The sequence below is a fragment of the Myotis daubentonii genome, chromosome 6 (genome assembly GCF_963259705.1).
Source record: "Myotis daubentonii chromosome 6, mMyoDau2.1, whole genome shotgun sequence".
Classification (NCBI taxonomy): domain Eukaryota; kingdom Metazoa; phylum Chordata; class Mammalia; order Chiroptera; family Vespertilionidae; genus Myotis; species Myotis daubentonii.
Genome location: NC_081845.1, coordinates 24726611 through 24742358, shown reverse-complemented (window position 1 = coordinate 24742358; position 15748 = coordinate 24726611). Strand labels below are relative to the sequence as shown.

Here is a 15748-nt window from a genome sequence, read left to right as displayed (position 1 = left end):
TTGTGAGACCATAAGCAGGACTAGCTAGGATGGGCTTCACCTGCTCCGTGGTGACAGCTGGCAATTCATTATTGGCATCCCAGAAGCCATCGCACTTTCTGATGTCCATTCTGGGTCAGAGTCAGAGCCTATCCTGGTTTCACTCATGCTCTGCTTGGTGTGTCCCCATCCCCCAGCGTTAAGTGTGTCCACACAGAACACAGCCTTTTTCCAGTGGTGAATCTCCTGGAAAAATTTCCTCAAGTGGCAAAATCCTACCAGAAACCACTAATTTGAGACCGTTTGCTGTTTATTAGCAGCCTGTCTATTCTCTTACTGTGTCTTTATAGATCTTTCCCTGAAAATAAGAGAAAGAAAGCTCAATTGGATAAAAGTTAAACCAATCAATGTTTGCTTGAGCATTTAATGCCAATAAATAGAAACCGAGCAATATTTAAGTTGCATGAGATATTTTTTACTATGTAGTCTGATTTTCCGTGCTAGTATATGTAATTGTGAGAGAGCAATAAAAATTCAATATATTCCCCATTCAGAGATCAAAGGTAAACTTTGTAAATGTAGCAAATTTTTTTTTAGTACATCTTGGGTAACATTTTTAAATTTAGTCTTCTTGAAGCACAATAATTATCACATCCTTTCAGGCTTAAAAACCTTGAGCAAATGATTTCCGTTTTGTAGACAATATCAGCCTAGTGGAAAGGAAGTAGTCAGGAGGCAAGGGCTATAAACAGCAGGATAAGGAGAAGAGGGGAGTGATGAGTGATGGGGTGCTAGTTCAGACAGGTCAAGGGGAGTCTTTCATGTCACCTTTGAGCAGTGACCCCAAGAAAATGAACGAGAGATCCATGTTGGTAACTGGGAAAACACTTCAGGTAATTGCAAAGGCTCTGAGATGGACTGAGTTGGTCAGTGTGCATAGGGCAGATAAAGGGAAAGTGGCACCAGGTAAAGGCTGTACCCTATAGTACCCTCTAGGCCCGTGGTCGGCAAACCGCGGCTCGCGAGCCACAGGCAGCTCTTTGGCCCCTTGGGTGTGGCTCTTCCACAAAATACCACATGCGGGCGCCCACGTACAGTGCAATTGAAACTTCGTGTCCCATGCGCAAAAGTCGGTATTTTGTGGAAGAGCCGGTATTTTGTGGAAGAGCCACACTCAAGGGGCCAAAGAGCCGCATGTGGCTCGCAAGCCACGGTTTGCCAAGCCGCAGTTTGCCGACCACTGCGTCTAGGCCATGATAGAGACCTTGTGTTTTACTCTGAGTGGGATGAGAGCTGTGTAGGCTGACGCTCTAACCGCTGAGCCACAGTGAGGGCTTGGTTGTTGACATGAGTTCTGTCTATAAGTGTAGCCAACATCTTTAAATACCCTCTGGACATATGTTAAATAAAGTAATACAGGTAAAGAAAAATTGTTGGTCCTGGAGAACCCTATACTTTATATAACCAGAGAACTGCCTGGTATCGCTGCCCTTCATTCCTTTCCTAGAATACACTTCCCGTAGTCTCTTTAACAGTCTTTGCTGTTGAACTCCTGTCTGAAGCTTTTTCAAAACCATAGTACATTCTGCATCCTGGTTCCCTTTTGGTGACCTACGTGGTTGTGTTCTTGGAATTCTTTGCTGCCCAGCACACGAACTTTGTAAGAACTAAGATCAGAGGTTTTAGATTCCAATCATGTTTCCACACGGTTGTTGTATGTGGAAGCTGGGACCGCAGGGTAAACGGCTTCACAGACCCATGGACGTGCCACAGCTAAGGACTGGCTCCTTACACGCAGGCTGTGGCTTGTTGGATGTGTCCTTCCCCACGAACAGCATGTGCCTCGAGGGCAAGGATTGTAACCGCGCCATCTGTTTTTTTTTCTTTCCTAAATCTAGCCTAGTAGCCGATGCAAAGGTTAACAGGAAAATACTGAATAGGTGAAAGTTTCTGAATAAATTTTAAGCAAGTAAATATGTGTTTTCTCTTTTGTCTCATCTGTGTAGCGCCTGACAGCTACAAAGTACATGAGAAGAAAACTGCTGCCTCCAACCGGCCGCCCTCTGCTATTTCAGGACAAAATAGCAACCACACAGGAAATAAGCCAGGTATGATGCATTGCATTTGCTGTGGGAACGGGAGGTTATCCCAAAACCTTGAAGACATGCTAGAATGTAGGGGAGCATGGTTCCAGTTCTGCCACCAGAACACACGCTCATACTGACTTGTACGAGTTTGTTAGAGAACCTCTCAAAGCCTTGATTTTCTCTTTTTAAAATGGAGATTCAAAGGCATTCCCTTTTTACCTCTTAGAATCATTTTGACAGTCAATGAGATGGTGTATGTGGGTGCACTGTTTACTGCCAAGCAGTGTATAAGAGGTAATAATTTTACTATCCCGTTTGAAGTGAGAGATATGACACATTTCAGTATGCCCAACATTATTGCATATCACTTTTCTGACTTTTTCAAAAACCATTTAAGAAAATCTTTACACATAACAAAGCTGGTATAGAATTAGGTTTTTGTTCACCAATCCCTACAATGATTGTACAGCTACACAGTAATTTCATTTAATAACCTATGATTCATAGTCTGTTCCATTCGGTGATCCAAAGAAGCGGTCTGTAAACATAATACAAACAGTTGGATAGACAATGCATTTGCTTCCAGGTATCCAACAACCATTGTGTGGTCCTTGGGAGAGACTAATGTACAGTATGATGATGACAGATAATCAAAGGAAGGTAAAGGCAAAATGAATACTCTACAAGAGTCTTGGAAGTCTACTTCATGCTGCTTCCAAGGCCAAAGTTACTCAAGACCAGGGAATCAGTGAGATAATATCAATAAACATAAATAAATTAAAATAATAATAATAAACATAGAGATAATTGCATATAGCCTCATAGGAAACATCCTCCATTATATCTACATTTGTGGAACTTTTGCCCATATGGAAAAGGTCTTACATAAGACACTTTTAAATAAGACGTAAATCGGCTGGTCACTTAGAAGAAAGAAGAAGAAGTAATACTATTACAAATATTGCATGAGTAGCCTTCAGTGGCATTTCAATTAGCAAGCTGAGATTTCCCCATTTAGCTGTTTTGTCTTTCCATTCATTCATTTATCCATCCATCTATCCACCCACCATCTAATTATAATTATATGTATTGTTCTATGCCTGGGACTGTGAGAGATAGTGTATGAACAAAACAATGAGACCCCTAGCCTCACCGGGATTATTCTGGAGGGCTTTTGTTCCTTATATTCAAGTGAGCATCCTTGTGGAAGTAAAAGTTCTTTAGTATGAAAACCCACTGGTTTTGCCATGAGACTTGAATATAACTAAATGGTTTATACTATTTCCCCCTTGTTCTCCCTATCAACAATCACTTATGATTTTTTTCTACCATTCAATCAATTCTAATCAATTTTTATACCATTCTGAAATTTTCAATGAAAATTTCTTCCATTCTTGACTGTGCAATTGATACTTCTATATCCCGAGGACTCATTTATTCACCTGGTGTTAGCATTGTGTAGGTACTAAGGGTATATTATTAAAAGACACAATCCCTACCCTCTAGTTGGCATTGTGGTGGAGTAAACTAATATATGAATAGATACTTTCTAACACAGCATTTCCAGTGTGACAAGACACATCTGCATAGAGTGCAGAAATAGCATAGAGGCCAAAAACTCTCCACCCCAATTGGCCATCTCTTTATAGAGCCATTTCATTGAAGTTGCTAAAGTCAGGTTAAAAGAGGAGACATTTCATTTCAGGTTAGTTGTATATTTTAAGCATTCGTATGTCTGCTTTCTTGTATATAGAGATAAGCAAAGGTACAAAAAAGGCGTTATTTTTAAAACCATCATGTTATTTTCCTGCATACCTCCAAACGATAATGTAAGAGGTTCCATGTTGGAGGATTAGACTTGAGTAAAACCCTTTCATTTTAGCGAATATGAGTCATGGGAATGTCTGTGTAGAATAAGTTGTTCATTTTCATTCTCTAGAACTTGAAAAGAAAAAAAAAATACTTGCTCAATTTGGGGATATTTTGAATATTGCCCTAACCAGACATGGGCATCCTGACCAAATAAATGATTTCTTAGGGGCCCTTTTAACCCAGTAAATTTTCATTTCCTTCCCTTCTGTGCTTTGTGAGAATTTAAACCCATTAGAAAACTCTAGAACATGTCTGTGATTTAGAAAGCATCTGTTCACATTCAGGTTGTTCATCTTTTATCTTTGAGGCATGAATGGAAAGCCCTGTGGTGTTTTTATAAGTATGGGCACATGGTGTCTCGGGTTATCCAGAAGGGCCAGTGTTCTCAGCGGTGAATGCTTGAACCCAGACCAAAAGAGACAATTTGCTAAGTCACAGAACTGTCCACGTCTACAGAAGTGGGAGATGGTTCTTTATAACTCCATCAGCTGCTTCCAAATGATTAAGAGTTTGACCCAATTGGAAGAGAAAATTGCATTTTCTTCATGAACTATATGTACCTGAGAAAAGCGGAAATTCAAGTTCATTAAACATCCCTCTTAATCCCTATTCTTTCCCAACCCTCCACCACAGGTCTTTAAAAGAGTCACTGAAACTTAATTCTACTTAATTATTTCTAAATAATTTTTCCTCACAAAGGAATGCCTGACTTGGATCTTGCAGTTCCTCTCTCACTGCTTTATCAGGCCATTCGCACAGAATTGAGTTAGAGATCTGGTTTTAAGTGTCCTAGCTTGGACACTTAACTGTGCCATCTCCCTTAGTCCTATATATTTTCCTCAGTTTCCTCTTTGGAAAATAGGTAGAATAACTCTTCATTGAATGAATAAATGCTTGGCTAATTCAAAGGATTTGTGTGAAGAGTAAAATAATATATGTGAAAGTGCTGTGTAAAATGCAAAGCCCTAAGAGAAGTTATTTATCGTACGAATAGTAGTTGTTCAGATAGAAGTCTTGCAGATGTGGGTTGGCTTGCTTGATCTTCGAGAATTGTTCTTCAGTTCCAGTTTGTGCCGGACAGTCCAGGTGTATGCATGTCATCGAAGACAGCCTATTGCTAGCACTCCCTTTCACTCGTAAAAGTGCCCCAGTTTGGGTGGTCACCGTACTTTTTAATCATCATAGATTGGAGATTGAATGCAGAGTACAGTTGCAGTTTATTTATACCAAAGTTCTATTTTCTCTTAAAAAGTTTGCTTCTGAGAATCAGTAACTTAATTTTATTCTGACAATGTTAGGTCTATTGGGAAACAATGTGGGATGGTCATAATGTTAAATTATTTTCATATGTTCAGTGAATGAATGAACTTACAGAGACTTATCATGTGCTAGGCACTATACTAATATTGGTACAGAATTATTTTATTTAATCCTTACAATGATGTGAGATAGGTTCTATTGTGTCTTTATTTTATAGGTAAAAAGTAAAGACCCATGAAACCCATGTCATAGCTTGAGAGAGAAGTGGATAAGTAGCTCTGTGAGTGAGTGACAGTTCAGGAACTAAACTCAACCTATCTGACTGCAAGCCGGGTTCTCACATCCAATTGGTGAATGTCTATTCAGAATAACTGTACTGGGGATTCTGTTTGTTATTAAGGAATAGACATTTAAAGCATAAAAAATAATAGAAGTTCAGTAGCTTAGGAACACAAAACATCATACATATTGTTTGATGAAAAGAGCCAAAAGGCTACAGTTGTGTTATGTTTCTACATATTTGTTTGCCCTGTGTCTTTTGATTTTATTTTTATTATTTCCCATTTTTATTGAGATATAATTGATATGTAGCACTGTGTAAGTTTAAAGTGTACAACATAATGACTTACATATATTAGGAAATGATTACCACAATACATTTAGTTAACATTCATCATCTTATGTACTGGCCATCCAAAAAAAATGTATACACAATTTTGAAAATGAAATGTATTTTAATAAGCACTGGCTTTATAATTATTCAAAGTGTATGTATATGTTTTTTGGGACACCCTATAGATACAAAAAACAGGATCTTTTTCCTTGTGATGAGAACTCTTAGGATTTACTCTCCTTTGTAATGTTTTTATAATGATTGATTTATTTGAGGGAGAGAGAGGAAGGAAGAGAGAGAAAGCAAGAGAAACATTACTTTGTTGTTCCACTTATTTATGCATTTATTGGTTGATGCTTGTATGTGCCCTGACCAGGTATCCAGCATGTAATCCTGGAATATCGGGATGACTCTCTAACCAACTGAGCCACCCAGCCAGGGCTATAATGTTTTTAAATAGAAGAAAGATGCTAGGAAACTCTCAAAAAATTCTAGCAAAGTCTATCCCTGGAAGTATAGTTGTACGTACAAATTGTAAGATGTAGCATTATATTATTTTTCGAGTTTACTGGATAAAAAGATACTTATCTGTGTATTTAATTAGTTTATTTTTAAAAATATGTTCTTCCTCCCATGAGATAATGTTTTTTATCTCATTTTCAGACCCTCCACCTGTGCTGCGGGTTGATGACCGGCAGCGACTGGCCCGGGAGCGGCGTGAGGAACGGGAAAAGCAGCTAGGTACTCTATTTCTAACCCTAGCTTGGTCTTTAAGGAACACTGTTGTTGAAATGGTACTTTCTCCCCTCTAGAGTAATGGACACTTAACATTAAGCAAATGGACACCACTATAATAACCATGCTCTCTAGCATGCCTTTATGAGTTTTGCAAATTAATTGTGAAACAGAATTTAGTATGTGATATAAACACAGGACCAAGTTTTAAGCGACCGTCAAGTCTGGCCCAGGATTAAGGTCATTTGCACGTCTTCTTATATGGTAATCACAGTTTAAGGTGACACTGGAGGAAATGTATATATGAGAGCCATGATGGCTCAGCTTAGATTTTACAACTTAAAAAATGCAAGGGCAGTAAGCATATGGTTCTTTTTTATGGGAACAGTTATGAGACTAGAGACACTGCTAGGGGGCACTTGCTGCTTTCCATGTTAAAATAATGCTGCTGTTGAATTTATAGACAGATGCTGCCACTTTGCTGCCAGGAAAAGCACAAGACCTCATGCTGAGGGTTCTGACTTTCCTTTGGTTATCTGAGGCCCTTGTGAAAGGTTAGCAACTACAGTATTTGCCATATAATCACCTGGAGAGCTGGGTCACAGCACTAGCTTACCAGGAAGCCAAGATCAGAGCACTCAGCAATCATTCTCATTGTCTTCCAGAACATAGAGCAAGCATGCCGGTGCCAACTCCTCCTTTACTTTGCAGTCCATTATGCAAAGTTGCTAAAACAGGATCCTCTCTTTATGTATGTTGAAAAGATGAATTGTCTGGTCAGTATGTCTGTGTTTCTGAAGTGTCTGGGTATTTTAAGACTAGGGCTGACTTAGGTTGCCAAAATCGTTCTATTTTGTAAGAGTTCACGTTTCAATTGGGAAACCCAGCCCCTGTATTCCATCTTTTTTAAAATTCTTATTCAAGAACCCAAGTTAGTGAAACTCCCTAAAATATGGTTTTCAAAGTCTATTCCGGGAGCCGGTCCATCCTTGCTGTTTCAAGGGACCTGGCATATATGGCATACTTTTCTTAATATGTTTGCTCACCTTCTTGGCGCTGTGTTTTAACCAAAGTCACCTCTCCGAGAAAGGTTGAATCCCCAGGTAGGGATTTTCCCCTGAAGTTAGGGAGGGAATAAAACCCCTCAACTAAGTGCCAGGCGGGTAATTAATCACTTTAACTACAAACAATCATGCTTAAGCTGCATAATCTTTTCTCCCTGGAATGGAGATAAGAAACGCCCTAACCTTTGTAATAGAGATTGATAGGATTGAATCAACTGGTATAAATACAGGTGTAACAAGACAGAAACACTCAGAACTTAGAACACAGAATTCAGAAGACAGAAGAAGACAGAACTCAGAACACAGAACTCAGGAGACAGAACTTAGAAGAGAGCCAAGAAGACAGAACCTACAGACAGAAGAACTTCGCTGGAGAGAACATGGCAAAAGATCCTGGACTGAACCTGACTACAGAAATTGGCAAGAGAACCTGACTAGAACCTAGTACTGAACCTGCCTGGAGAACCTGAGCAGAACCTCTCTGGAGATCGAGACCAGAACTTGGCTGGAGATCCTGGCTAGGCTGCTGATCAACGGAATGCTGTCTCCATGTCATTCCCTCTTCGCCGACTCCGTCTACGCCTTTGGGAACCCCTGGACCCGCTGGGGTTGGACCCCGGCAAGTCTATTGGCATTATTTATGTTCTCTGAACACAGGCCTCTTTCTCTGCCTTGCCATAATGATCATATGAAGTCATTCCTTTTGCTGCCATTTTTTCGACACAAGTTTCAACAACTTGCTGTGCCTAGAGTTTTGGCCCAGTCTTGAAGTCCCCTGTCTCTTGTGGATTTCTGCAGGTTGGTTGGTTCCTGGAGAGTAGGACTGTCTGTGGACTGTGCCCACTGCCCTTGGTCAAGTTTGGTTTGACAGATGGACCAGAACTGAGAAAGAGGGAAAAGGTAGAGTTACTGAAGCAGGAAGAGCAAAAAGAACAAACTGACCACTGCCCTGGGTGGCTGGTTTTGGATCCATCCGAGTATCAGCACTGTGTCCTTCATCTCCACTTTCCACCCTATCCCAGTGCGACCAGATCCTACACTGTTAGATGTCTCCTTAGAATTGCAACGTGGATTCATGTCTACTTGAGTGGAAGTAGCTCAACAGCATCTGCCTACTCCTTTATGGCTTAAGTCCCATCGTGAATTAGCTTTTACACATTAAGTCATACCTTTCCCTTTGGTTTCTGTGCCTTTCAAAGCCATGCACTATTAATTATTTTGTAGGAAGCATGACTCATTAATTTATATATTCAGAACTTTTATTTGTCAGGTATTGTGTTGAAAAGGTGAGTTAAGGTGGAGACCCAGCCCTCAAGGGTTAGTTGTGGTCCAGTGAGGAAGCAGATGAACACAAAGCAATTGTAATACCGGCTGGTATTGAAGGGGTGTGCAAAGGGGTGTTGAGAACCACAGAAGCACCTAACCCAGCCTGGGGATGTCAGGTGCCACCTAAGCTTCCAACTAGAGGGCGAAGCAGAGTCATCCAGGGAGGCGAAAGAGGCAGGGACGGGAGGGCAGTGATGCAAAGACAGGTGGGAATCCAACATGCTCCTCAGATTATTATATGGGTCAAAGTAATTTTCAGATTACTGTATTATCCTAATCTCACAATTTTACTTCTTTGGTGAACCAATATATACTATCGAGCGTTTCTCTTTCTTCTTAACCCTGCCAAGTTAAATACAGTTTTCCTTAATTCTGATCTCATCTCTTTTGTTATTAAGAATCATACTTTTAATGAAATAGATCAATTCTAATTTTTTATTTGCATTAGTTGCATTGTATTTTTAAATTTTATGAGTGTCCTTTTGCTTATTCTTTTCCATTTAAGCCATCATAGTAGAAACTAAGTCTTGAGAGGCTCCCTGGAATCTTCTAAATATACAAATAAACATTCTGCAAATGCACCTACTTACATTTGTAAGGAGTCATCTAAAGTCTAGCCTCTAATTTAAGCTGTGCTTTTGAATACATAAGGGTGATTTCTAATCTTTAGCACTAGAAGAAAATCAAAGGACACACCTGACGAACTACCCATAAACCGTGCTTTGCAGAAGCTATGGGAGCAGTTGAATTTTTTTTTTTAAGGGGGTGAGAGACTGCCTGTCACTGAATAGCAGATCTTTGGATTGTGCTTTTTTGAAAACAAAAAATAGTTGGTAACATCAGTATTACATAGCTTTCAAATTTTAAGCTTTTCAAGTTAAAAAAAAGGGGGGGAGGGTCCATTCTAGAAATTCCAACAAAGCAAAATTTAAAGTGATTGGCCAGTGAAACTGATTATTCACTGTTGGATGTAGGTTGAAATTAACATTGAAAGATTCTTTTTAATCCACGTTTTTTTAAAAAGCAAGGTAGAGAGAATAAAGGGCTTTTCATTCTGTTTGTTTTTTTGGTGACATATCATGTTTGTACTGATTTCATATGGGAGGCCTTATTAATGACTTTCTGTGGGTTAAACCTCTGAGTCATGCTTCAATGCTTTTATTGTAGGATTATGTCATGTGGCCTGCTCTTTCTACATTGTCTTTCCATTTATCACATAAAATCAGGCATACATCTTCATGTTTGGGATTGTTCTCTCTCTTTGGTTGAACATTTGGACTCTGAAAGCATTAATTTTCTGCCTTAAAAGCTTTATACATGAAGGAATCGCCTCACCCATTCTACTCCATCTGACTCTATTCAGGCCATTTCTTCAAACTTCTTCTTGACTTCAGCATCTTTTTTGGCGTCCCTCTTCTAAACTTTAATTCCGTTTTTTCCTGGGGGGGTGGGGGGGTGGCAATCTTATTTGTTCTCATGGTTTCAACATCTCCAGCTACTCATAAAGCTGTCGATGTATTCCTACTATCTGAAACTCACCTTCTATACAACTAAATGGTTCATCAACTTTCACTCCAAAATTTACTCCTTGGGTCATTTCTCTGTATCAATCAATTGCACCAGTATTTTGGGGGCCCTAAGAAATTATTCCTTTTAGCTATTTTAGATACTTCTGGTGCTGCTAGAGAAACTGGTATCTTTCTACCTGTGTTAGCAGTGGGGATTTTTGAAGAATAAAACCTTCTCTCTTCCTTGGTGGCTCAATGCTGTGCACTGACCGGTCTCCACACTGGCCTGTTGAGCCACTTGTAGCTACCAGTGGTCAATCTGGACTCAGCCTAGTCCTCTAGCTCAGGCTGCAGCTCTCTCTAGCCCAGTATGTAAGTGCAAGTTGCCACACTTCCTTTATCCTCAATCCATTTATTCATAAGACTGGCTTCCTCTGTCTTCAGCATAAGTCTCAGATCCATGACTTTAAATTTGCTGCCTATGCTATCATCCTAGTCCAGGCCTTCATGCATTTATAGAATCTCAGTCACCAAATCTATCGGGTTGATGTACTTCATCAGTCGAGCTCTGTCACAGTTAATACCAGTCTTTCTTTTTGACACCTTCTTAGTCTTCATTATCTTTCACCTTTTTATACTCTACTGAACTTTTTCTAGTTGGATTTTATAGACCTCCATGGTTGTTTATATTTTAAGCTTTTCAAGGGCATAACCATTGCTTCCCAATTCTTTGTATGCCAATATGTGGCACAGTGCTAAGTATAAGCAGATGTGTAATAAATATTTACTGATTTTCTTGATTTTTATCTATTTTACCCTAGTTTTTAATTAAGTACTAATATTAACAATACCTTAACATTATTTCATAAACAGTAATATCAATGTTTATTAAGCAGTTTCTAAACACTTCGCTATGTATTATCACATTTAGTAGCAAATTAATACAGTAGTTATACTTTTTATTGTGTGGGCCTATCAAATAATAGAATGTCACTTAATAGAATGTCACTTATTTTATTTTTAGCTTAAGGAAGGAACCGAAAGAATCTAGAAAAATGGAATAGTTAATAGACCCTCTTTTCTTTCTGCCATATCAGCTGGTAAGCATGTTTTTAATTTGTACAGGGTCACCAAGATCCCTGTTAAAATTCCTCAGCAAGTAGTGACATTGGACTGTCTAGGGCGGGGGGATAAAATGGATACATATGTAATACCCTTTGTAATACTTTAAGCAATAAAAAAAAAAAAATTAAAAAAAAAAAAAAGTAGTGACATTGTCATGTTAAAAGTCCTCAACAAATGGTGACGGTGTTAAGTGAAACCGATCCCTATGCCCTCCATGCTGGCAGTGGACTTCCTGAGATTTCAGAGCTGGGCACGTATGCAACCCTCATGTGAAGGAAGGGTTAGACTACTTCCCCATTCAAGTGCGATGCAGCAGTGCCAAGTGCCCGCTCCATTTGACACAGCAAGAGGGCAAAATGCAAACAGTTTTTGACAACTTTTTGAGAAAATTTCATGTCATTGATCATTTTTCAGCCTTGGAGTCCACTGAGTACATAATCTGTCTGTATGAACTAGGAATAGATCCTGGTTACCAATTTTTCTTCAAAAACATTTACAAGGATCAGAGCATGTACAATTTGTGTAACAGTATAATTTTTTATTCTACGTAGCTTAAAGGAATACTAACCATCACCACTCTTATTTTTTTTTAGCAATTTCATGCTATTTTAGTTTACTTACTTATTCAATTAATATTCAATGTGTGGTTACAATTGAGCCAGGATCAGGAATATTGAAGTGAAAATATCAACCTTCTGGAACTTACATTGCTGTGTCCCAGCTGGAATGCTTCCCTGAGATACCTGCATAGCTCATTCCCTCTTCTCCTTCAGGTGTGGTTTAAATGCCATCTCTTCAGTGAGGCCTTCCCTCACCCACACTTCACACTAGCATTCTCTATTTTTCAACAGTGTCAGCATCTAAGCATGTACATGTTCCATATATGTCTGTCAGCCCCCACTGGAATATAAGCTCCATAAAAGAAGGGACTGTCATTATTTTATTTCTATAGCCTAGTACCGAGAACACATAGTCAGTGTCTAAAAACTGTTTGTTGAATGCTAAATGCATCGTAAGTCTATGCACTTCAATATAAGTAGAGATGAATGCAGCAGGTGTACTGCAAATTAGTTAAGACATTGCCAAATTATCAGGTAATACCTGTCTTTATAATTGTTAAGTCAAACAGGTCTTGAATTCTTATTCTTAAGCAAGTCTTAAAGTCTTATTCTTAGAGGAGCAAATATACAAAGGTAATCTATCAAATAGTTGTGTCTTCAAACTGCTTGTTCTTCATATATGTTATAAAAGCAATAGTCCTATAGTATGCTGACAAAACTCAAGAGAATATTTAAGGAATGTTTACCAGACAAATAGTCTTCTGTGTTTAGGAAGATTCAGGGTTTCCTTTTTGGAAGATGATGCAAATTATTGATGTCATTAGAGTCACATTCCCTACAGGACTTTCAGGGATTCTATAAAATTATGGAAGATTCTCAAAGGATTGTGTGATTGACTCCTATAGCTCATGATGAAAATTTTGAGCTAATAAATTCTGTCATTTAGTTCATTTATATTGGATTTTATCGCTAAGTTCAGAGCTATAAAAGATGTATTATGTTAGAAACAACAATAAGATAAAAGACAAAGGATTTTGACCTTCAAACATATGTCAATTAAACCATATTTGAGTTTTGTTCTTCTTTTCTCAGGTAACTTCGCCAGAGTTCCTTGCCCTTCCAGTCACAGCTTTTTTATTTTGCCTTTTTTTTTCCCCTTTCTAATGTCAATGGGTTGTCAACTCAGGGACAGCAGTATACTAATAATAAGAGCGTAGACAAGCAATAAGTGATCATTTCAATCTGACTTAGAATGTTTATCTCAAAAATGTTGATAGGGAAGTTAGGGCTAATTAATAAGTAACCAGGAATGCTGTACCTCTGATTACAGTCATAAGTGGCACTGCCCCTGATTTCATACTTCATATTATTTGATTAGGATAGTCATTGCTTTTGACAGAACACACACCAAAAATAAAAACAAACAAACAAACAAACAAACAAATAAATAAATAAATAAATATGGGTGGGCTTTGGGAAAGCAGTTTTTCTAATCTAAATTCCTACTGGATAAAACTTGGGCAGATCTATGGTCAATCTTGGCATCTGGTGGTCTCCTGAAGTTATCACTGAATGAATGTATGGCACAAACGCTCCTAAGGCTGTCAGGCAGGGTGTGAGCATCTATGGGATCTGGATACACGATAGTGGGAGGGATATGGACATGAGCACATACCAAAGGAGCTATATCATGAGTCAGGCTCAGGACTGAAAAGAATAAATGCTTGTTATGGGATGAGTTAGGTCACTCAGAGGCTGAAGCTTTAACATAAAATGAATCATCATGACCAAGCAGACATTATTTGTTTCTTTCAAATTTACTTTGCCTTGAAGGCTGAAAGATCTAAAATCTGAAAAGTAAAGGGTCTTATAAACAGATGATGATAAAGACTAAAAGTGACATTAGGAGATCGGGATCTTCCCAATGGATGACCAACTTGTCCCAATTTAGAGGAGGAACTTTAGTCCTAGGGAGGTGTTCCAAATCATGTCTTTTAGTATAATGGCTCATTGTGTGCTTCCAGAGTCAGACAGTCCAGAGTTTGAATTCCAGTTCCACCACTGGCTTATTGTGAGATGTCAGGCAGGTTACCTCACCTCTCTGTGTCCCAGAATTCTCATAATAAAATGTTTAATAGCAGTGTCTACCTCACAGAGTGACTGTGAAGATAATACCTGCAAATCATGTGGGTGTCGGAACAAAGTAAGAGGTGAAGACATCTCACCAGGATGATGGTAGCCCTGAAGATAAGAAGGTTTGGCACTGTGTGGCTCTCTTATCTGCAGGTCCCTCAGCCCTTTGTATCAGGAAGGTCTTCCATGGGTGTACTCATCTGCCCCAGCACCTCAGTCCCATTAGCCTCCAGGGCAGAAGATTGAGAGAAGATACAAAGTATTAGAGATAGTTCTGATGTAAAATGATAGGGTCATTTGTTTAGATGTGTTGAGTTAGGTTGAAGCATCCAGTAGGTATGCTTTATTGAGATATAATTGATTTTATGAGGGAGAAATTGAGGAGGACCCTTTGTAGAGCATTTGGAGGTTAAGTGAATCTGTTAGCAATACAGAAAACAGCAGGTTCTGGTTTGAGGTAGGGATGAATATGCAGATAATCAGTACAGGTATGTGATGGATCTGACTGTGGAAATTTTAGGCAGACAGATGTGACCCTGGAGGAAGTATTGTATGGTACATGAGAATACAGGCTTTGGAATCAGAGCTGAAGTAAAATTGCAATTCTTTTAGATTATGTGATCTTGGGAGAGCTATTTAACTTGTTTGAGGGGTCCCCCCCCCCATTTGATATTCAATTACATTTTGTCTGGTAGTATTATTCCTACATTTATTTCATTGTTTTTACCTGCCTGGTAGCTATTTGCTCATTATTTTTATGCTTTATTTGACAACTTGTTGTAAGTTTAAAACAACAACAACAACAACAAAACAACAATAAATAACTTCATGGTTTTGTTTTGGCCTGGTCTAAAAGTCTCAATCATAAGTAACAGGCTTGATTTTATTCCTTTTAGCTTATTTTTTAACTTTACTTTTTTCCCTTTTTATTGGAGAGGTAGCTTTAGTGGTAGGGGTTGGTTTGATACAAGCATTGAATTTCCATGATTCCCCTTATTAATGTAAAAGTGGTGCTGTAATTTTCTATACTACTGGTGATTACCTTTCATTCTCATTTCTTGACTATTAAATGAAGTTAATCAGTATTTCTTGCACAGATGCTCTTCTTATTTTTCCATTCCACAGCCCCCTCCCTAGGGTTAATGATCTAGATTTAGCCATTAGATTCCTTTCTTTCCCTTAGAGTTATTATTTAACACATGTAGTCAGTGTTTTCAAAGCAACATTAAAATGAAATTTACTCAAATGTAATCAATCATTATTAACATACAGAACAAAGATTTAAAATTTTAACATAAAAAGCAAGAAAGAGAAACCTAATTATAATCCCACACATATCCTCAAAGGTAAAAACAAAAAGTTGAGTCATGGGAATTAATTGAAAAGAGCTTGGAGATCTCTTTGTACACACTCTCTAATTTAGAGTCAGATGGGTTAGGTAATTTCCCCAAGGTCACACAGGATCATTGACAGAATCTGTACCTAA

General features: G+C 38.6%; 1 protein-coding gene across 10 annotated transcripts in view; it reads left to right on the top strand.

Annotated features, from left to right (window-relative positions):
• MAP7 (microtubule associated protein 7) overlaps positions 1-15748 on the top strand; it is a 142621-nt gene that overhangs the window by 83694 nt on the left and 43179 nt on the right. For all 10 annotated transcript variants that reach the window (XM_059700432.1, XM_059700430.1, XM_059700433.1 and 7 more), the window contains exons 2-3: positions 1986-2087; positions 6475-6552. In XM_059700432.1, coding sequence (XP_059556415.1) covers positions 1986-2087; positions 6475-6552 — 180 coding nt within the window. The remainder of the gene's footprint in view (positions 1-1985; positions 2088-6474; positions 6553-15748) is intronic.